At 37.7% G+C, this 22,738-nt stretch overlaps 1 protein-coding gene and 1 pseudogene across 1 annotated transcript; both read right to left on the bottom strand.

The window, feature by feature from the left end:
- Nucleotides 1-4,219: 4,219 nt before the first annotated feature.
- On the bottom strand, nt 4,220-7,413 carry LOC144648436 (uncharacterized; annotated as a pseudogene).
- Nucleotides 7,414-9,744: 2,331 nt separating this feature from the next.
- LOC144650157 (uncharacterized) lies at nt 9,745-11,094 on the bottom strand. Its single transcript, XM_078509813.1, has 3 exons — nt 10,896-11,094; nt 9,946-10,210; nt 9,745-9,772 (listed from the first exon to the last, which is right to left on the bottom strand). Exons 1-2 carry the CDS (start codon nt 11,058-11,060, stop codon nt 10,010-10,012), a joined length of 366 nt encoding a protein of 121 aa, XP_078365939.1. The 5' UTR covers nt 11,061-11,094; the 3' UTR covers nt 9,745-9,772; nt 9,946-10,009.
- Between the last annotated feature and the right edge of the window lie 11,644 nt (nt 11,095-22,738).

The following is a 22,738-nucleotide window of genomic DNA, read 5'->3' on the forward strand; positions in this document are numbered from 1 at the left end:
AAACCGTGCGCCTTATAACCGAATAACTACGGTAATAAGTATAGAAGGTTATGGGTAAACAATAAATGTTGGTTTGCAAAGGCTTCTCATGATAGCTTAATTTAGTACTAGTGGGATACTGATATTTTTGTTCAGAGTTATAATTAACATCCCTTTTGCATAATTTAAAAATTATATTAAACAAATTCTTTTACTTACCTCTATAGGAGTTTCAGCTGCCTTTGAAACAATGCTGTTTAGAAGGTCCTCTGTGTCCTTCTCATCCTGAACATGTTTTGTGTGCTTTTTAGTATAGGCAATCACAGCTGTTCCTTTCCCAAACGCCATTATCTGTTTGTGGTTTGGAATTACAGCTTTGACCATCCAATCCTTTTAAACAGGAAAATACTCCTCTTTCATCCCAAGCTTTGCAAGAATCTGTAATTCACATTGTAAAAGAGGAAGTGTTCAGTTTCTGTCATACAAAAACTCATTTACAACTCATGCCCAGAAACTAAAAAAGAAAATAAGGTTTGATAAGTGTCTTTGTATCTGCTAAAGCCATGGCTAAATAATGTTACCTTAAATTTTCTAGGCCAAAATTTCCCCAACCCCAAGTCTAAATACTAGTGCAACTGAATGAGTCTATCTACATCTCGCTGCATTTCGGATAGGGCTGTGCCACTATGGTTATTAAACCCTGACCCTATTTAACGAAAAGGAAAAAAAAAATACCCTTTTTAAGGCCTAATACCGGAAAAACATCACCCAACTCAAGGGGAAGAGAAGCATTGCATGACGACTCACATAACAGCTTATAACTGGGCATGCAGGCAAATCTTTTAAACATTGCTTTGCTTTTACATGAACGGACATGTACAGGTCATCTTTACAGTACATTTTTCTTTATTTAGCTGGGTGTTGAAAATGTAAAATGTAAATGTTGTTTATAGTGGTCATGCACTGCAGGCATGCCACTGAAACAGCGGAAACATATATTCTAAGTGAACATAACATGATTAAAAATCCTGGGAGCAAAATTATCTATTTTTGCATTCACAAACTAAAGCTTCTCTTCATAAAGTAATTGACAGTAGTCCTTTATTTTGCTGCATAAATTGTAGTCTGCGAGAATGCCACAACGTGATGGTGGTAATAATTCAAAAGGCCAGTTGGTAGTACTTGGGTCCTCCTCTGCTGCAGTAATAACTTAAGAAGTCTGATATTTTTGGATTTGTCAAAGTCTTAATTGCCACTATTACTTTTGTTGGCGGTCTTCAACGTCACATGTAAACTTCTCAGCTGTTCAAGTTTTTCTCTACAACGTGCCCTGAACTGGTGCCAGACATTGCTACAATAATGAAACTGGTTGTATGAGGGCGTTATTAACGTCTTTTTTCATGTAAAAACACGAGAAAGAAGTTCCTGTTTGCCACTAAAGTGGAAGATCATTAACCAAAAGCATGCTTTTACCAAAAGGTGCCAATGCAACTCTACACACAAGCCGTCTGACCCTTAACTAGTGGCCTCTCTTATATCTACTGGAGATAACCAAAGGCAGCCCGGACAATTTGTGGTTTGTGTGATCTTTATTTGAGAAGCCAAACCAATTAATATGGGCCAAACATGTTTCTTTCATTTGAAATTTTGGTCTAGTGTTGCAGCAGCACTCGCACTTTAAAATTAAAAACAAACAGATCCATAAAACATAGCATATGACTCTTCTATTCCCCCAAATGCCATAATGTTGCTGGAACGGTCAACTTGATTTAAATCAGAATTAAACATGCTGCCATTGATAGAACAGCGAGCGAACTTATCTATTCTTGCATTCACAAACTGAAGCTTCTCTTCACAAAGTAATTGACTGTATTCCTTTATTTTGCTGTATAGCTTCTAGTCTGCGAGAATGTGATGGTGGTAACAATTCAAAAGGCCAGTTGGTAGTACTTGGGTCCTCCCCTTCGTCGATGTGGCAGTAATAACTTAAGAAGTCTGATATTTATGGATTTGTCAAAGTCTTACTTGCCACTATCTGCTTTTGTTGGCCGAACACCGACAAATGTCAGGAATGGGAAGGACCATATCGTTGATTGATACATTTCATTTCGAGAGTAAAGTTTGCAGAGCATATCATGGTGCTCTCCTAGTTTTCAACCCAGAACAGTCAAGTCTTGAGTTAAAAGGTGCTGTGGCGATATGTCTATAGTTTCACATAGTGTTCGCATGCATTTGAAGGCAGGCTGACTTATCAGACCCAGCAGGCAAGAGCGAGCATAGATGATTGCATAGTGTTTCCACTGCTCAGCAGTTACACCTCTTAAGCTGTTCTTAAGCTGATTCATTTCCACAAAAGCTCAGCGAGGTGGAGTTGTACAAACAATTTTTATTTCCTGTTGCTTGAGCTGCAATCAAATGGTCATCATGTCGAGGTTTGTCAATAACTGGAATTAAGCTTGTTCCAAGAATGTCCTTCGGTAATTTGGTGAAATCTACATTTTCAACATTCACAACTGAGGCAGGATTTAAATTTTCAGTTACTTCTCCATATTAGGACTTAAATACAAAAAGTAAAGACAAAAATTCAGAAGGCGAATTTTGCGAGTATTAGTTTTCGCGATTGCAAGAAAAATTAGAGCAAAAGCGTGTGTTGATTTCTTGCGTCGTGTATTAATGGAAACAGTGGTAAGAAGATGGTCTTAAACTCTGGTTGATAGATTAGAAAATTACAACTCATGCATTAATATAACCACCTTACGTTTCTGTTTGCTCTGCTTGAGCTAGCAGCTCATCTCTTCCGTGCAACTCCTCTCTCCATTCTTCGGACAATGCCCATTTCAGTGTATTGATGGGAAGTTTCTGGCTACTGGGTGCCCGGTTCTAGAAGTTGTTCTTTTTCATCTTTCATTATTTGACTGTTCCAGTCTATTGTCGAATCTAGTAGGAAAAGACCGCAATTTACACATAACTGTCAGTTAATCATATAGAAGGGTTAAGGGTTCTACTTCAAACTATATGGACACACAAAATCTGTTTGGGTATAAGGGATAACTCATTAAGTTAAATAATTAAAGGGAAAAGGGTCCGACTTCTCAAATGTCTGGATAATGATATTAAAAAATAACAGCAATATTTTGGGATACGAAAAAATAAGGACATACGTCACAAGGTGTAAACTTTTCATTCTTTTATGTGTTCCACTCCCCTACGATTGATATAAGCAATCATCAATTACGGGAATCACCGTAAGGCAAAACTTACCGAGTTGCAGAGGGCAGTTTTGATCCGCTCAACCTGCTTCTGTTTTATGTGAATCTAGAATGATTCCCATGAACTGAATTACTTTGCAGCAACCTTCTTTTTTGGCTGCTGAAATGGGAATGATAGACTTTCTTGACAGAGAATTAATTAAAAGATACAGTGAGAGCAGGAGGTTCAATTATAAGAAAGTCTTTCAAGATGCAGCTTGACTTCATGCCTTTGCACAACAACGCTGATGTGCCATGAGATCCTTCTTTTAGCAAACCAATCGTCCTGTGTTTCCCTGTACTTTTGCGGTAGGAACTTCATGGCCCAGTCTTGTGTGGTGAGGATAGATGTACTGTCCAAGCTTTGTTGCCTTGTCCTGCTGAAATTATTGACCTCAACTGATAAGCCTTCCACGATTAAATTGCCTGACAGGCTTGCATAAATGTGTGAACACAAAATAAATCAGGAAACAGATGCAAATTTCAGTTGAAAGGTAATATCATTCAACTTCATTTGGCTCTGATCTTTAATATCATTTTGCCATTTCGTGTTTTTACCTTCCCCCATGTTTTAAACACCAATACATGACCATTGTTTGGTCCATAAAATGCCTCCATAAATCCATAAAAAGAATCTGCCTAAGGTATACAAAAATGGAAACAAAGTGCTCTTTAACATTTATTCAACTCTAATCATTGTTGTCATTGTCATTATCTTCAGAGTCACTTTTCTCAGCTTCTTTACATTGTCAATCTACTCCACTTTCCCTGTTGGTTTCACTTTGTTTCTCCTCACTATCATCAGCTTCAAACTATTTACGTGAGATGCACTGGACATATTGTATCTCTTCATGACTGAATTATCTTAACTAATTAACTCACTATTTAAAAAGAGCAATTGTAGAATCAATGCAGGCCACCTTGAAGGTAATTATAACTTTAATGTAATATGATTTTTGAACACAATAATTTAATCAATTAATATATTATATCTAGTTTATGTACAGGGATACAGGGTCATCTGGTTTCGGCATAAAGGCTGCAGATAAAATGTACATGCACTGTGTTATAATCAATTGTATGCACTGTTAAATTATAACATAGAATGAAAATGATTAACATGAATTGATGTTTTTCACAATATCAATTACTAGCTACAACAAAAGGTAGACAATTTCTATTATATGCTTTTCTGCCAGTAGACAGGTACCTACCACTGTCTAGCTTTGCCAATAAATCTGTCGGCAAGGCACTTCTCCTTATGTGGGTGCCATGGTGCTGAGGGCCATCCCGCACAAATCTCAATTGTACACCATTGCAACCAATTCCTTTGCATTTAATAAAACTCCTTAGGACATCTCCTGTTGTTTCTACATCCACCACACCTATAAATCAAACAACAAATTTGTGCTTGAAGAACATTTTAGCCTACGAAAAATAGAACTGAATTAAGTTCATTCTTATGCCAATTTACGCATACTCCAAATATGATTGTAACTGATGAGAATGTTTCATGTGGATTTAGTTATTGAGTTACATTACAGCCAACTTTGTATTCGATCACTATTAAATAAATGCAATTTTAAATTACTTAATTTTTTTTCATTAAACATATATTTATAAAAAAAACCAAGGCAGTTTTCAATTTATATTACCAAACATGCGTAATTTTAATTTGACAGTCCTGCTACAAGCATCCGACTGTGCAAATTTTAAAGGGCAACAACACAGAATAAGAAAAAATATTAGAAAATATAAGAAAATATTTTGATAAATTCAAGTTTGAAAATTATACAGTCATAATAATGTGTATAGCTGAGGGATAAAAGCAAGTAATAAGTATAGAAGGTTATGGGTAAACATTTTTGTTCAGAGTTCTAATTAACATCTCTTTTGCATAATTTAAAAATAATATTAAACAAATTCTTTTACCTCTAGAGGATTTTCAGCTGCCTTTGAAACAATGCTGTTTAGAAGCTCCTCTGTGTCCTTCTCATTGTGAACATAATTTGTGGGCTTATTAGTATTGGCAATCACAGCTGTTTCTTTCCCAAACCCCATTATCTGTTTGTGCTTTGGAATTACAGCTTTGACCATCCAATCCTTTAAAATGGGAAAATACTCCTCTTTCATCCCAAGCATTTCAAGAATTCACATAGTAAAAGAGGAAGTGTTCAGACTCATTTACAACTCATGTCCAGAAACTACAAAAGAGAATAATGTTTGATGTGTCTTTGTATCTGCTAAAGCCATGGCTAAATAACGTTACGTTAAATTTTCTAGGCCAAAATTTCCCCAACCCCAAGTCTAAATTCTAGTGCAACTGAATGAGTCTATCTACATCTTGCTGCATTTCGGATAGGGCTGTGCCACTATGGTTATTAAACCCTGACCCTATTTAACGAAAAGGAAAGAAAAATACCCTTTTCAAGGCCTATTACCTGGAAGACATCACCCAATTCAAGAGGAAAAGAAGCGTTGCATGACGACGCAAATAACAGCTTATAACTGGGCATGCAGGCAAATCTTTTAAACATTGCTTTGCTTTTACATGAACGGACATGTACAGTTCATCTTTACAGTACATTTTTCTTTATTTAGCTTGGTGTTGAAAATGTAAAATGTAAATGTTGTTTATAGTGGTCATGCACTGCAGGCATGCCACTGAAACAGCGGAAACAAATATTCTTAGTGAACATAACATGTTTAAAAATCCAGGGAGCAAAATTATCTATTCTTGCATTCACAAACTGAAGCTTCTCTTCATAAAGTAATTGACGGTAGTCCTTTATTTTGCTGCATAGCTTCTGGTCTGCGAGAATGCCACAACGTGATAGTGGTAATAATTCAAAAGGCCAGTTGGTAGTACTTGGGTCCTCCTCTTAGTCGATGTGGCAGTAATAACTTAAGAAGTCCGATATTTCTGGATTTGTCAAAGTCTTACTTGCCACTATCTGCTTTTGTTGGCCGAACACCGACAAATGTCAGCAATGGGAAGGACCATATCATTGATTGATACATTTCATTTCTCTAGAGTAAAGTTTGCAGAGCATATCATAGTGCTCTCTTAGTTTTCAACCCAGAACAGTCAAGTCTTGAGTTAAAAAGTGCTGTGGCGATATGTCTATAGTTTCACATAGTGTTCGCATGCATTATGAAGGCAGGCTGACTAATCAGACCCAGCAGGCAAGAGCGAGCATAGATGATTGCATAGTGTTTCCACTGCTCAGCAGTTACACCTTTTAAGCTGTTCTTCTCCAATAGACTAGTAGGTAATCTTCCAATATTGTGTGGAACTTGTAAGTCGTGAACTGGTTGGTAAAATGTCTGCAGTTTGTGGAGTGGTATGGCGTGTTGAAAATGGGGACTTTCCGTGTCTTGACTTAAATACAATTCCGTATCTTTTCATGCATTGGGTCTACTATGCACATTCTTTGCAGGTTGAGGAAGGGCAGTCTTAAACTACTTGCAAGCACAAATAAGAAACAACGTATACAAACACTAAAGCATGTAACCAAAAAAATACAGCAGAATAAAAAGTAAGTTATCCTAATTTCCTTTCCTTCTATAAGAGCAATAATATCGTTTATCTGTGTGGTCTGATGTCTGTATCCGCCAGGCCGTTTAGCAAAACATCGCGGATGGCGTGGTCTGTGTAATTCACACTTTTTCCACTTTCACACTGTGCTGCGAAGGCGCAGGTTTCTGCTTTTCTGCGTACCCTGGCTGCGAATGCGTGGATGGCCTCGTCGCGTTCTTGTCTTAGCTGTAATAAATCGGTCCCCAGGATGCACGTTGCGACTGGTATCACTGCCAAGGATCGCATGGCGGCTAGTAGTTGTTCCAGGGATTCGGAGGCGATGTTTGGGTTAATCATCAAAAGGCTGTCGCCCAGCTCAGCGCCAGCACATTGGAAAAGCTGCGACGGGGAAGATGCTTCATTGATGTTTGATCCCTTCCGGAAGACCTCCCAGCGCCGTAGAAATACATTCCAGTCTTCAATGGAGACTCCAACATTTATCTTTGGGCGCTCTAATTTCGGGCCTTGAAGTGCGGGTGGTGTCGACTGGGCCACTGAACTTTGATGTGCCAGGCTGTGGTTTCCCAGAAGGGCAATGGCCAGGGGCTCGGATACGTCCGATGTTTTAAACTCACAGCCGGGAACCGAACATGCCACAACCACCATGATGCAATTATGACTCGTTCATGAAGAACAGGACTCCTTGATGATGATCAGTTTGTTTAATCTCAACGATGAACGAGTCCTATTACAATAAGATAATAAACAAAACAATAAGCTTCTAATTCCTATACACACAAATCATAGACGAATAATCTTACATAAAATAACCAGCAACGATGTAAGGGAACTTCAGTGTTCGTAGAAATACAACATGGCTGACTACATAATATTGTCAGCGGTAAAATATATGAGTCCTGTAAGTACGTTATGTATAGGAACTAATATGTCCTCAATATACTTTGAGTCCTGGGACCCGGTGGTCAGCGGTAAACTCTTCAGAACAAGATTCGAGTCTTAAGTGTAGGTTATAGGTTTTTCTCAGCAGTCCGTACTCGTCAAACAAATTCTATCTTTTAGAGGTAGGGTTTCACTGTAGTTCACCTCAGGGTTAACACATGTTAGCATCTAGACAAAGATTAAAGGTGATGATATTGAAGTAAGTTGGTTTCTCAAATCAACCAAAGTAAGTCATGCACCTCTGACACCACATGATATGAAATAGCTCTTCTTAGATCATCAGCATTTACCACATGTCCTTCATAAATGTAGTGGAGAACAGAACATGTGCCTTGATGGTGGCTTATTTTCTGTTGTATGAACCCCTCTCTCAACTATTATGTCAGTCACTTCCTCCCTGCGTTGACAAGCAGCTTACATGGTGACACTATGGTAACTACCTGCATTATCCTGTGGGGGAAAGGTGGATGGTATTTCATGATGCTCTTTCTTTCTGTCCTGCAGTGTGTGTCTTATTAGGTTGACCACCACATCACTGTCTTGGTTACAATTTTCAAGTATGTGTACATAGACTTGAGCTGCAGCTTGTCTTTATGATTGTGCAAAACAACATTGATGTCCCATGAGATCCTCTTTTGGCAAACCAATCAGCCTGGGTATCACTGTAGTTAACTCCGGATCAGGTTCCTTGCTTAAGAAGACATATCCTAGGGGAGGCAGCATTGATCTAGTCTAACTAGTCTTATGCAAGAAAATAATATGGGTTGAAGAAAAATATGCATGGATAATGTTTTTTTTTATTTAGGCTGCTTTGCATACATGTTCTGTACATTTTTTTAACCATAATATGTTTTGGTTATGTAACTAAAATTAAATTCACTTAGGAAAATGTTGACATACGTCACAAGGTGTAAACTTTTCATTATTTTATGTGTTTCACTCCCCTACCATTGATATAAGCAATCATCAATTACGGGAATAAGGCAAAACTTACCGAGTTGCAGAGGGCAGTTTTGATCTGCTCAACCTTGTCCCCTGGCGGCCTGGCTTCTGTTTTATGTGAATCTAGAATGATTCCCATGAACTGAATAACTTTGCAGCAACCTTCTTTTTTGGCTGCTGAAATGGGAATGTTAAGTTTTCTGATGACAAGATCATGCTAGATAGACTTTCTTGACAGAGAATTAAAAGATACAGTGAGAGCAGGAGGTTCAATTATAAGAAAGTCTTTCAAGATGCAGCTTGACTTCATGCCTATGCACAACAACGCTGATGTGCCATGAGATCCTTCTTTTAGAAAACCAATCATCCTGTGTTTACCTGTACTTTTGCGGTAGGAACTTCATGGCCCAGTCTTGTGTGGTGAGGATTGATGTACTGTCCAAGCTTTGTTGCCTTGTCCTGCTGAAATTATTGACCTCAACTGATAAGCCTTCCACGATTAAATTGCCTGACAGGCTTGCTAAAATGTGTGAAAACAAAATAAATCAGGAAACAGATGCAAATTTCAGTCGAAAGGTAATATCATTTAACTTCATTTGGCTCTGATCTTTAATATCATTTTGCCATTTCGTGTTTTTACCTTCCCCCCGTGTTTTAAACACTAATACATGACCATTGTTTGGTCCATAAAATGCCTCCATAAATCCATAAAAAGAATCTGCCTAAGGTATACAAAAATGGAAACAAAGTGCTCTTTAACATTTATTCAACTCTAATCATTGTTGTCATTGTCATTATCTTCAGAGTCACTTTTCTCAGCTTCTTTACATTGTTAATCTACTCCACTTTCCCTGTTGGTTTTTTCTTTGTTTCTTCTCCTCATCATCAGCTTCAAACTATTCACGTGAGATGCAATGGACATATTGTATATCTTCATGACTGAATTATCTTAACTAATTAACTCACTATTTAAAAAGAGCAATTGTAGAATCAATGCAGGCCACCTTGAAGGTAATTATAACTTTAATGTAATATGATTTTTGAACACAATAATTTAATCAATTAATTTATTATATCTGTTTTATGTACAGGGATACAGGGTCATCTGGTTTCGGCATAAAGGCTGCAGATAAAATGTACATGCACAGTGTTATAGTCAATTGTATGCACTGTTAAATTATAACATAGGATGAAAATGATTGACATGAATTGGTATTTCACAATATCAATTACTAGCTACAACAAAAGGTAGACAATTTCTATTATATGCTTTTCTGTCAGTAGACAGGTACCTACCACTGTCCAGCTTTGCCAATAAATCTGTCGGCAAGGCACTTCTCCTTATGTGGGTGCCATGGTGCTAAGGGTCATCCCACACAAATCTAAATTTTACACCATTGCAACCAATTCCTTTGCATTTAATAAAACTCCTTAGGACATCTCCTTTTGTTTCTACATCCACCACACCTATAAAACTCAGCATTGGTGCTATTTTAAATCCCAATGCCATGCCGCATGCACACTTCCTGGCAACAAATTTGTGCTTGAAGAACATTTTAATCTACAAAAAAATAGAACTGAATTAAGTTCATTCTTATCCCAATTTACGCATACCCCAAATACGATTGTAACTGATGAGAATGTTTCATATGGATTTAGTTATTGAGTTACATTACAGCCAACTTTGTATTCAATCACTGTTAAATAAATGCAATTTTAAATTACTCAAATTTTTTTCATTAAACATATATTTATAAAAAAACAAGGCAGTTTTCAATTTATATTACCAAACATGCGTTATTTTAATTTGGCAGTCCTGCTACTAGCATCAGACCATGCAAATTTTTAAAGGGCAACAACACAGAATAAGAAAAAATATTAGAAAATATTTTGATAAATTGAAGTTTGAAAATTATACAGTCATTATAATAATAATAATAATAATAATAATAATAATAATAATAATAATAATAATAATAATGATATTTTAACAGGAGGCTCCACTCACTAGTGTGGTTTTTCAGGGAGGTCCTGAGATAAAAATAATGGCATATAAACTCGAAATTATCACAGATAATAATGTGTATAGCTCATGGATAAAAGCAAGTAATTAATATATAAGGTTATGGGTAAACAATAAATGTTGGTTTGCAAAGGCTTTTCATGATTTCATGACTTTAGTACTAGTGGGATACAGATATTTTTGTTCAGACTTTTAATTAACATCCCTTAAACAATTCTATTACCTCTGGAGGATTTTCAGCTGCCTTTGAAACAATGCTGTTTAGAAGGTCCTCTGTGTCCTTCTCATCATGAACATGATTTGTGGGCTTATTAGTATCGGCAATCACAGCTGTTTCTTTCCCAAACCCCATTATCTGTTTGTGGTTTGGAATTACAGCTTTGACCATCCAATCCTTTAAAACAGGAAAATACTGCTGTTTCATCCCAAGCTTTTCAAGAATTCATATAGTAAAAGAGGAAGTGGTCAGTTTCTGTCATACAAAAACTCATTTACAATTCATGTTCAGAAACTACAAAAGAAAACAATGTTGGATAAGTGTCTTTGTATCTGCTAAAGCCATGGCTTAATAACGCTACGTTAAATTTCCTTGGCCAAAATTTCCCCAACCCCAAGTCTATATACTAGTGCATTTAGTCGAACTATATTTAATTATGTATTTCTCTGGTGGGCGGGAGTATTAATTTAATGCATATTAAATTTGACCGAGACAAATTTTAGCGAGTACTAAATTTAGCGATTTAGGCCCAACTCGTTAAAAACGCTTAAGGTACACGTTTATACCATTTTGACAGAAATTGTACCCCTTCATCACTGTATATTTTTTTAATGAAAAAAGGTACCCCTTTAATATAGCTAAAATATATGGTATAGACTTCTAGAACATGACATTTCCTTGTCATTTCCATATAGCGCGTAATAAATTAAAAATGAAATAATACAGCCATAAATTGCATCTGTTCAAAAATATTTTAATATTAAAGGCCTTTGAAAAAACTAAATGACAGATTTCCATGCCCTTTCGTATACCTTAACTTGTGAACCTATATAATAATATTAATATAAAAAGTAAAAGAGAGCTCAGTAGTTTCACTGTTCGGACCATGCAATTATGAAAAAATGACCAGGAAAAGAAAGCCACTTGCACTCGTACTATCTAAGTGGTTAACAACATAGCCAACGCAATCCAAAGCAAAATTGGTCATTGGGTAGAAAATGCCGTTCTTATGAAATCCAATCTCTCCATCCTTTTCTGTCAGCTTTTTGGAGTCTTTACGTGAGCTGGGAGTAGACTCAGCGTTAGCCAAATTGCTTTCTTCTTTTAGTAGAGAGCCATTCATATCTTCGTCAAGTTGCGCCATCGTTACTTCAACTTGAAAAGACACTGCTTGTACGATTGCTGGAGTTATAATGGGATCCTTGTGTCTATAGGCTATGTTATATTACACAAGTATGGTGAAATACAGTTGTTAAAATCAATTGTGATTTTTATTGGCTTGGCCGATGTCTTGTGATATCCATGCCATTGGTTGTTGCTCAATCGGCATTGCATGATAAAAACTACTGTAAAATTACTGACCCATTCCGTTTTCGGCTCGAGTGTCATTCAAGGTCATCATTATCTCACCCTGCAGGGAAAATGTGCTTGCATTCGTTGTTAACCTTCACCAACCGTTTAGGAGTATTAACCACTACAACTGGATGCATTTATTCATCTTCTTTACCGTGTTGGTGCACCATTCATTTGGAATCCTACTTAATGATGCAGACAAAGTCGAGTGCTACATCAACAAACTTACTGAAGAATTCCAATGGAAACCTTAAGATTTCAAGTTCTCATCCAGTTATACATCCTCCATATCCAGTTGATGCATCATCAAAATGCGAGTTTTTACTTGCGAAGGTGCTAATATGGAGCCCTCAAGAACATTTCGGGATTCAAATGAAGTGCATAGTTCATGGCAATAATTTACTTCCTCTTAAGTGGACCAATACTGTATCGGGAAAGAAAGACCACGACACCAGACTTGTGTGTGACATTCAAGGTAACATTTATTTGGTTCAAAGAATAAATTATTGTGTTCATGAGAGGATAAGTCAGTCTTCCATCAACAACGTTGGATGTTTTAAATTCCTTGCCCGGTAGTATACAGGCTTACTCTCCTGTCGAACTTTTTCAGTGAAGTTGCTGCACTAAAAATCTACTTAAGTATATAAAGAGACGGGTTTTTCAAGGAGTAAATTTTTTGAAGATCAGTGACGGATTAGCTTCTTTAAACTTTCAAGCATTTTGCAGACAGCAACAAATTTATTAAGCTGCATTCAATGAAAACAATGTAGCTATAAACGATTCAAGCTGTTCTTAATTTTACTCGAACCCCCTCTTTGCATTTTCCAGTATCGACCAGATAATAAATTTGTTTTTGATGCATTTAAGTTGCCTCTTTCGTTTAGCTATTTAATAAGTGCCTCAAAGTCTTGGTCATGATTGGCCTTGGTGTGGTGACCAGAAGGCTCTTTGTTACCTAGTTCAACATCTATATTGTGCAGCATTTCCATGCTACATCGTTTTGCTGATTTCTCTGTTACGTTCACACCAAGACACTTCAACATCTCTTTTAAAATATTGTTTTAGTAATGTTTTGGCCTTTTTCTCCCTTGTTGTTAACAGTTCTATTGCAAATTAAGAAGTGAGAAAGCCTCTCCGATAAGATGCATGCAGTGAAGAAAAACAACTGTAATGCAGCAAAAGCATACTTTGTGTGTTAGAATGCTCTGAAGATTAGCAGCATAAACTTCCAGCATCTCAGAATCCTTTCGCCATCTCCCTCTTTAAATGCATTGTCGAAATTGAAAATAAGCATGCCACAGTTCAGACTAGAGCAGGCATAATTGTATCGGGCATCAGTGAGTTTGGTTTCTGGAGGCTCGACAGTCTCACTTGTCTGTTCTGGAGATTGGCTGCTAAATGAATGAATGGATGCTTTGGCTTTGGCATACTTGTATTCTTTGTCGCAGACCCTGCAATAATATCCCTTTGGCCATTTCATTTCAATGAGCTCATCCTGTACAGTTTTATGAAATTGCTTTTGCTCATCCAGAACAGTTTTCTTCAAAATCTCTCTAACTTGTCCTTGCAGCCAATTTCTTTGTGTGCTCGTACTTCCTTGCATAACCGAAAGAGGTACAAAGTTCTCAACAGTTCATTGAGGTTTGCCATTCTAAAGTGCTTTGTGGTGGCAGCAGCAATAACGGCATCTGTCTCAAGCTTGACATAATTTTAACAGTAATTGAGGTTGCCGAGAACATTTGTTTTTGCATTTACTTGGTTGATGACATTCATATTACTGCACATGGTACCAACATCAACTCTTGAATTGGGATTGGAAAACACATCGTACAGCACCTTGGAATAAAAATATAAAATGTAAACAATTTCAGTTGGTAGTGGTGGATCCAGAACTTCAGATATGGTAAGGGGGGGGGGGGGAGGAAGAGGGTGAGAATCATCAAGACTCCCAAGAATTAGAGGAGGCCTGCTCTTGAAAATAATTAATAAAGTGGGGCCCGGACCCCTTCCCTAGATCCACCACTGGTTAGACCATGCTAATTTAAACCACGCATTTATTAGTAATTGGTTTCCCTTGATTGTTCAGGCTAACAGGGTTTTAAGGGTGTCACAAGAGGTGGAATATGTTCAAGAAAGGTTGCTAAACCCAAACTTTGTTAAAATGAAATGTGTAATGTTTGGTTGGGGGGGGGGGGGTAGGCAGGGAGGCTGGCTTCTAATATTTATTAGTCTAAATTCATTCCATTATAATTTAGTCTCACGTACAGCTCAAGGGTTTTCATGCAACACTGCATGTAACCTGAAATCATACCCTCCCTCCCTACTACTGCTGCGGGGGAAGGAGGGCATGATACATTTGCTTGTCGAAAGTCATGTAAAAAAAACAGATTCTGGTTTTTTGTCTGATTGGTCGAGAAACAATACTCAATGGAGCGGTGTGGACTGATTGGTTGTCGTATTTCAACGAGACTTCCGGTCAGAAGCTGGTAATGGCAAAGACGAGTCACGTTTACTGCGAGGACGAGTTCTTTTCTACGTTAGCTAAAGCCCTAACAGATTTCAAGTGTAACTCTCTGAATGCAGAAGAAATAGAGTGAGCGACAATGCGTAATAATTTTGGTTCCGTGAAGATGTTTTTGTTGTTCTTCGAAAACAATATTCCAGAGATGTTGGAATGTTTACAAAAGCGACCGATCCTATCTGCCGTAAAACAGCTCTTGTTGGTGAATTCCTTTTTTGTGTGTGAAAGCTGAAATAAAGGGACGGCATCCAGTACAACTGATAAATATATGTTCGCAAGCGCCATCTCACCTTGCTACTAAAAGCATTTTTATCTCAACACAGCGAAGTTTAAATACAGGCTGTTCATATGTACAATTTTTCTCCAGACGTTTTTCATGCCTTGTGGAAATCCGAGTCTCGAATTTGCCGCCAACTACAAAGAGTGGTTTGACTGTTCGACGACACATTAGTTTATTTAAATTAGGGGGCGGCAGGCGGCCGGTTAAATAAATGTATCAGGCGTTCTTTTTTCCCTCTCGCTTTCGTAAAAAGAAAAAAGAACGCCTGATCGCAGGTTACACTGCATGGTAAGGAGTGTTGTGTCATAACCATAAAAAGCTTGGTTTATTGTTTGCTTGTAACCTTTGTTTATTCAATACATGGGAAAGCGAAGCTAGAATTTTGTGTCGAAGCTAAATGAAAAAAAAAATATACATTGTGCATAAAAAGCGAAGGGGTGATAAAAAAACAAGTGTCATGATGTTACAACACACCCAAAAACTCCCTTTGTTAAGATTACAGACAATTTATGGCCAGTAGAATGTAAATTGCCATAATAGATGCGTTACTTTTGAATAAACCAACATAAATTTCCAGTTTGAAATCCTCTGAAAAAAATTATGAAAAGTTGCATTATGCCAAATTTATGGTAGCATGCCCATCAAAAAATAAAATGGAAAAACTTTATTTTACTGCAACCGGTAGATTGCATTTACATTCTTAGAACAAAAATGGCACATAACTTTCCTAAGTAAAACATTTCAAAACCAAGGCTTGTTGATTAGCTTTAGACAGTGAGTTCGTTGTTATTTACTTTAAAAATACCGGTAATGTATTGTTTTCCACTACAAAACCTTGAAATGTTTGAGAAGGCGAATGAATAAACACACACTCGATCAAAGCCATGTGTAACGGAATTTGTCGTCAGCATGCCGCCTGGGAGGAGTACAGCCCCACTGGGATTCCACAGTCTTCTGGTTCATTGGAGAGTGAGCCTGCCCAAGGACACATAACATGGATGAAGAAACCGTCTGGTCTGCAGCCCTGCTAGTGGATGAAGTACTCTAACTGCCACTGCCTCTTCAGTAACAGAAGGCTCTGGTGTTACAATAGAAAGTCTGGCTTTCCTTGTCTCATGTTTCCGTTCCTCTTTTTTCATAGATGAAAATAAAGAATTTTTCTAGGTTGATAGCATGGGGAGTGGTTTCCCAATCTCACCAGCCGTAGGCTCATGTAAAAATAAGCTTGATCTAAAACATAGAAACATACATGTAGATGAGATGCCAGTACCAGGAAGTAGCGAGTGACAAGAAAACATGATTTATGAATGGATAGAACACATTAGGGGGGGGGGGGGGCAGGCAAAAAAATATGTTCAGTAACTCAAATAGTTTAAAATCTGCCAGAATGCCCAAAATAACATTCCTGAGGTTCTGAAAATTCGAATTTTCCTGGGGGAGCATGCCCCCGGATCCCCTACTTTGTTATGAACTCAACAGCTTATTGGTTACTAATGCAGTCAACCCATACTAACAAACAGTGTCCACAATAAACAGTCAACGCAATGTCAGCATTATTATGACTGAACAACTGATACACTCTTTAGTCAAAAGGCTTGATAATTTTAATTTCACTTGTTTTTTTTAGGGGGGGTCATAAAAAAATTGGATTTTGAGGGGAGGCCAGGTAAAAATTTCCAATGAATAAGGGGGGCATTACTATAACAGTCACTATCTTTCAAATCCCACCAGCCCCCCTACCCCATAAAAAATGAACTGTCCCTTAATAATCTAAATCTAAAATCTTATTCCTGGTTTTCTTGCTTCCCGCTAAGATATCCCTCTACTTTCTCCCCAAGGGGATCTATAGAAGGCCAATCCTGTTGTTGTTGTTGTAAATGCCTCCATATACAAATTTAGCTGCATGTAGTATTGCAGCTTGCCTTTATCCACTTCAGGGGGAACTTGTTTGAGGAAGTCAGCTGCACTCCCACTTTCAACATATACCCCGAAACCATGTGACTGTAGTCTTCATATCCATCACTTACATAAACACTAAAGACCGAAATATTAAAACCTACAGAGTTCCGAAACTTCTTGGTTTTAATATCATAAATTGCATCCCATAGCGTTGGAACTATTCCTTCGCTTGAAATAATCAAACAACAATCTGCGCCTTTTTTGCGGTGGTCTTCCCTGCTGTTTGTTTGGCTTGCCTTCATCCACTTCAGGGGGAACAGAGTTTCTTCTTCCTCAAGTTTTTTTCATTCTTCCTCAAGTCCTTGAAACACTTGTATGATTTTTGAAAGATTGAGAGCATCAACCGTTTATTTCTGAAGCTCCTGTTTGCCACTAAAGTGGAAGATCATTAACCAGAAGCATGCTTTTACCAAAAGGTGCCAATGCAACTCTACACACAAGCCGTCTGACCTCTAACTAGTGGCCTGTCCTATATCTACTGGAGATAACCAAAGGCAGCCCAGACAATTTGTGGTTTGCATGATATTTATTAGAGAAGCAAAACCAATTAATACGGGCCAAACATGTTTCTTTCATTTGAAGTTTTGATCCAGTGTTGCAGCAGCATCCGCACTATAAAATAAAAACAAACAGATCCATAAAACTTAGCATGACTTTCTATTCCCCCAAATGCCATAATGTTGCTGGTACGGTCAACTCGATTTAAAAATACATGTATGCTGCCATTGATGGAACAGCGAGCGAACTTATCTATTCTTGCATTCTTGCATTCACAAACTGAAGCTTCTCTTCACAAAGTAATTGACAGTATTTCTTTATTTTGCCGTATCGCTTCTGGTCTGCAAGAATGCCACAATGGGATGGTGGTAACAATTCAAAAGGCCAGTTTGTAGTACTTTGGTCCTCACCTGCATCGATGCTGCAGTAATAACTTAAGAAGTCTGATGTTTTTTTGGATTTGTCAAAGTCTTAGTTGCCACTATCTCCTTTTGTTGGTAGTCTACAACTTCAAATCTGTGCCATGGACATGGTTCTAAAGGCTGTTGTCAATTTGCCCTTTCAACGATTCAAATGGATTGACGTTTTCTACATTTGGTGATTGATTTTATGGCAAAATAAAAATTTCTCTATCATCTCTTCTTTCACTGTTTTGTTTCTTGTCCAGGTGTTCACAACCACAGAATTCATTCGTTTGTAAGAGAAACATCAGAATTCAGGAGCATGACCATAGCAAAAATGGCAGGAATGTGAAGGACCATATGGTTCTTGATTGATGCATTCTATGTTTCTATCATTTGCAATTTTCGTCCAGTGTTGCAGCACCACGCAGAGCTTAAAATAAAAACAAACAGATCCATAAAACCTAGCATATGACTCTTTTATTCCCCCAAATACCATAATATGGCTGGAATGGTCAATTAAAATCAGAATTAAACATGGTGCCATTGATGGCACAGCGAGCGAACTTATCTATTTTTGCATTCACAAACTGAAGCTCCTCTTCATAAAGTAATTGATAGAAGTCCTTTATTTTGCTGTATAGCTTCTGGCCTGCGAGAATGACACAACATGATGGTGGTAACAATTCATAAGGCCATTTGGTAGTACTTGATCCCTCCCCTGTGTCGATGTGGCAGTAATAAGTTTGATGTTTCTGGATTTCTCTCGGTCCTTATTGCCACTATCTCCTTTTATTGAGAGTGGGCGTTTATTAGATCAATCGCAAGCACGGGCATCTTAGTTCTTTCGTATCACTCATTGATCTATTATTGTGGGAAATAGAGAATAACCCTGTCTTTTTTTTTCAGCGACAAAATTTTGTACTTGTTTTTTAAATCATGTGACAATCGGGTTGTTCTAAAATGCATTTTAACCGTATACAGACTCTGTGTGTGTGTGGAACAACAAGCAACAAGCATATTAACACTCCAAGAAGAGGGAGACCAGGTGGTGTTGTTTATCCATGTTTCTGACACATAGTTGACGAACTTCAGCGTGTCTGTAGTGGCTTGAACTCGCAACTGCTCGAACATTGGTTGGATTTCACCTTCGGGTAGGAAGACCAGCGCCATAAATTTTTGCAGATACTGGTAGGCAAATGAAAAAAGTTCTTGGGTGGCCCTTTATAAGTAGTCACTTACTCAAGGAGGATCAAAAAATACTGGTTATTTGATTGTTTAATGTTAATGTTGTTTACTCCTTTTGTTAATAGTTTAATTTATTGCCTTAGGAACAAAGAGAAAGATATCAGTTTATCTTGACGCGAGGCACTAATTAGCCTTCTTTGTTGAAAAACTCACTAGTATAATTTTTATTTTTTTTTATAATATTTATTTGCTTTGCTAATTTAAAATTGCTGGCTGAAAAACAGACCTGCCCAAGAACATTGGTATATTGTTGAACAACAAAGGAATGCCGTCAGTTGTTCAGTTTTTCAAAAACCGAAATTAAAGAAAATGCATGTTGGTGAGTTAAGCAAGACACACAACATGTTAATCGGAATGTTTCATCACAATACTTTTGACAAGCATAAAGGAAGAATTGCAAATTCACTTTATGCTCCATCTGGAACATCTAGAGTCGTTTTTGCAACAAATGCCCTTGGAATGGGAATTAACTTCGAAGACATCCGCTATGTTGTGACTATGGGCCACCTCGTAGCATTGAAGACTTTGTACAAGAAATTGGTTGTGCTGGTCTTCTACATTCCTCTTTATTTCTTGCTGAAAGCAGTCCATGTCCGACTGAAGTTGCTATACTCTGATTTCCATTCTGTCTCCTAAGTTTTTAATTGAATCAAAGATTTGTGTAAGGACGTCATCTTGGGAGTCTTGTCGTTCTTTTCCAACCTCGTGTTCTTTGTTATTTTAGCTCTGCCGCCATCTTAGCTTCCTCTGGGTCGGTCGTTGGTGGACTGTATGAAAAGGATCTTTGAGCTTGTTTCTAGGTTTTTTTTCCTCATAACAGGAAATGGCATCGACATGTTTTGTGAAGGACAAGTCTGTTTGGACATCTAATTTGTTGCAAGAGCCAAAATAGTCGGCTACGTTTTAGGAGCTCTTATCGACGTGACCGTCCACCATCATCCGGTTACCAAGCCCCATGTTTTAAAGTGTAGATAATGCGGCAATTCACCACTCGCAGGCACGTATGGACAATATTCACACGACTGGAGCTATGATTATCATCTTGCCACCATTCAGCCCCGGTTTTATGCCATTAAAAGACCTTTTCACACAAGCAAAAATTGAATTAGAGAAAATGATGCAGCGTGGCAATTTTGCTGTGATCCTGAATTGATGGTTGAAGAGGCATTTCTTCAAGTTACAGACGAAGAAGCCAGACACTATATTCAGCAAGTGGAATATTTTTAATGAAACACATTCATTTGACATTTTCCAGTGACAATAAATCAGAGTTCGTTCAGCTCTGTTAATAGCTTTTCTCTTTGGCTCAGGAATTCGTCTTGGGAGAGAACGCCATCATCTTGTAATTCCTTCACGTCTTTTAGCTGTTTTAATATTGAACTTCGAATTTAGATTTTTTATATTTCACTGCTGTGCGATTTTTTGACATAGGTTATTTTATTTAAATGCTAATCCACATGGTGTGTAGTTTGGAAAAAAGAAGCAAGAGCAACAAGACTGTACTGTGTAAAAACATTTGGACACTCCAAGACACCAACATGCCTTTCACTATCAAGTGGAAAAATATTAAGCAGTGTAGACCTTATAATAACATTAACAACAAATGTAATTTATGTCTTGTTAAAAAATTTGTAAGAAACATTTATGCACTTTAATCAAGCGAACTAAACTAAGAATCTGTATAATATGTAAATAAGGATCTGTGCTTTTCTCCTCGTGACGATCACCCTTGGTAAATCTCTGTACTTCTGAAAATCGTTGTCACAAAGGCGAACACCCAAGAGAGAATCTTGTCACAATCCTTGGCTCTAAAGAATTTAGCAAGGATTGCTCTCGGCCTTGTGCTTTCACTGGTATTCTTTCTGACACGATGAACTCTCTGTATTTCAACTGTTCCTGCTTCCATGAAACCGAGCTCCCATTCAAGGAAGCGGCGAATAATTTCTTCGGTGTCTTCTCTTTCATCTTCTTCGGGAATGTTTATGAACTTGATAGTCTCGCGACGCGAGTATGCCTCCAAGTATAAATCTTTCGTTTTTAGCTGTTCTAGAAGTGCAGCTTATTCTTCCTGTTTTTTCCTGAGTCAAAGTAATTGGCTGCTGAATTTGTCCATTTGATCTTTAATTGCTGGTACAGTTGGAGAATTAGTTAGCTTCTCCTCCAACATGTCAATTCTTTTGTTAACGGCTTAGATGTCACATTTTGTCGATACCTCAGCTTCTTCCAACTTCGTCATTCTCTTTTCAAGGCCAGCGAGGTTAGTCTCTACGTTCTTTGCCAACACTTCAGTGTTATTCAATTTGACGTGTATTACCTCTAATTTGCTGGCAACGTCTTCGGTCATCTCAGGCGCTATAACAATTATGTTCTGGTCTTCTTCACCTTCAGCGATTTAAGGTAGACAAATTTGGCTAACACATTACGTGATTTGAATTGGGTGTTTACATTGCCTGAAAACGAGGCTCTCCTTTAGTTTGCTTTCAAAATGGCTTCCGCTTGTGATTGTTGTGCAAATCATGTGCGTTGCTGTAGCTGTTTCTTCACGAAACAACATCAAAAATGGTCAAAATCTATGAGGAACTTTCCTCAGTTTAGCCCAATAACGTGTTCTTTGTGGCTAGAACAAGGAGGCAAAAAGAATGCTGGCGAAAAAAGCTACAAGTTCTTTTGAGAAGGGTATGTTTATGACATTTATGCTTGCGAGGAATCGGGTGATTTTTTTGTTAAAGTGCGCTGTTATAGATCTCTAAGAAAGAGTGAAGAGCCGCATTATTTATCTGCAATATTCAGGGAGAACGATGGCAGAGCCAAAGTTTCGAAAGCACACTGTTCCTGCAAAGGGGGAAGTGGTGGACACTGCAATCACATATTTGCATTAATTTTCCAGCTGAATGACTATTCATGTTTAAATATAAAGGAAATCCCTAGTGATGCAACTTGTACAAGTCTTCCCCAATCCTGGCATATTCGAAGAGCTGTTTCTATCTGCCCTTTACCTGTAATGGGTACTCATTATGCCCGCGCAGAAACTGACAGATGTTTTTGATGCAGGTCTATCTGTACATCCGACTTTTCCTTATGTTGGAGCAAGCCCTGATGGAAAAGTTTTTGATCCAACCACTGATACTAAATATGGTTTATTTGAGATCAAGTGCCTGTAATGTTTGTCACTAAGACTCGGATGCACACAGCGACATCTTGAATTCTTTATTCAACAGCACAACTGGTCACGTACAACACAATGTATTCGAATTTATGCAAGCTTAAACATGACATCTTCCTTTCCAATAAAATAAAAAAATAAACAAAACCGAAAACAAAAAAGAAAACAAAAGAAAAACAAAGTAGATCAACAAGTTGTGTGACAACAATCCACAGAAAATTACTAGAAATGTCTGTTCCACACTGTTGTCACTTTTAACTGTAACTTGCCCATAACAAACAATAATACAGCCTAGTAGTAAGCAAATGCAAAGGCTAACACAGTCAATAAAATCAAAAACAGTCTGATTCAATGTCTGGTTACTGAGTGTGGACAGTTCAATTCATAACATAGTCTTCTCTGAATCTTGCTGGTAATCTGACAGTC

The sequence above is a fragment of the Oculina patagonica genome, chromosome 4 (genome assembly GCF_052425735.1).
Source record: "Oculina patagonica isolate OP01 chromosome 4, crgOcupat, whole genome shotgun sequence".
NCBI lineage: Eukaryota > Metazoa > Cnidaria > Anthozoa > Scleractinia > Oculinidae > Oculina > Oculina patagonica.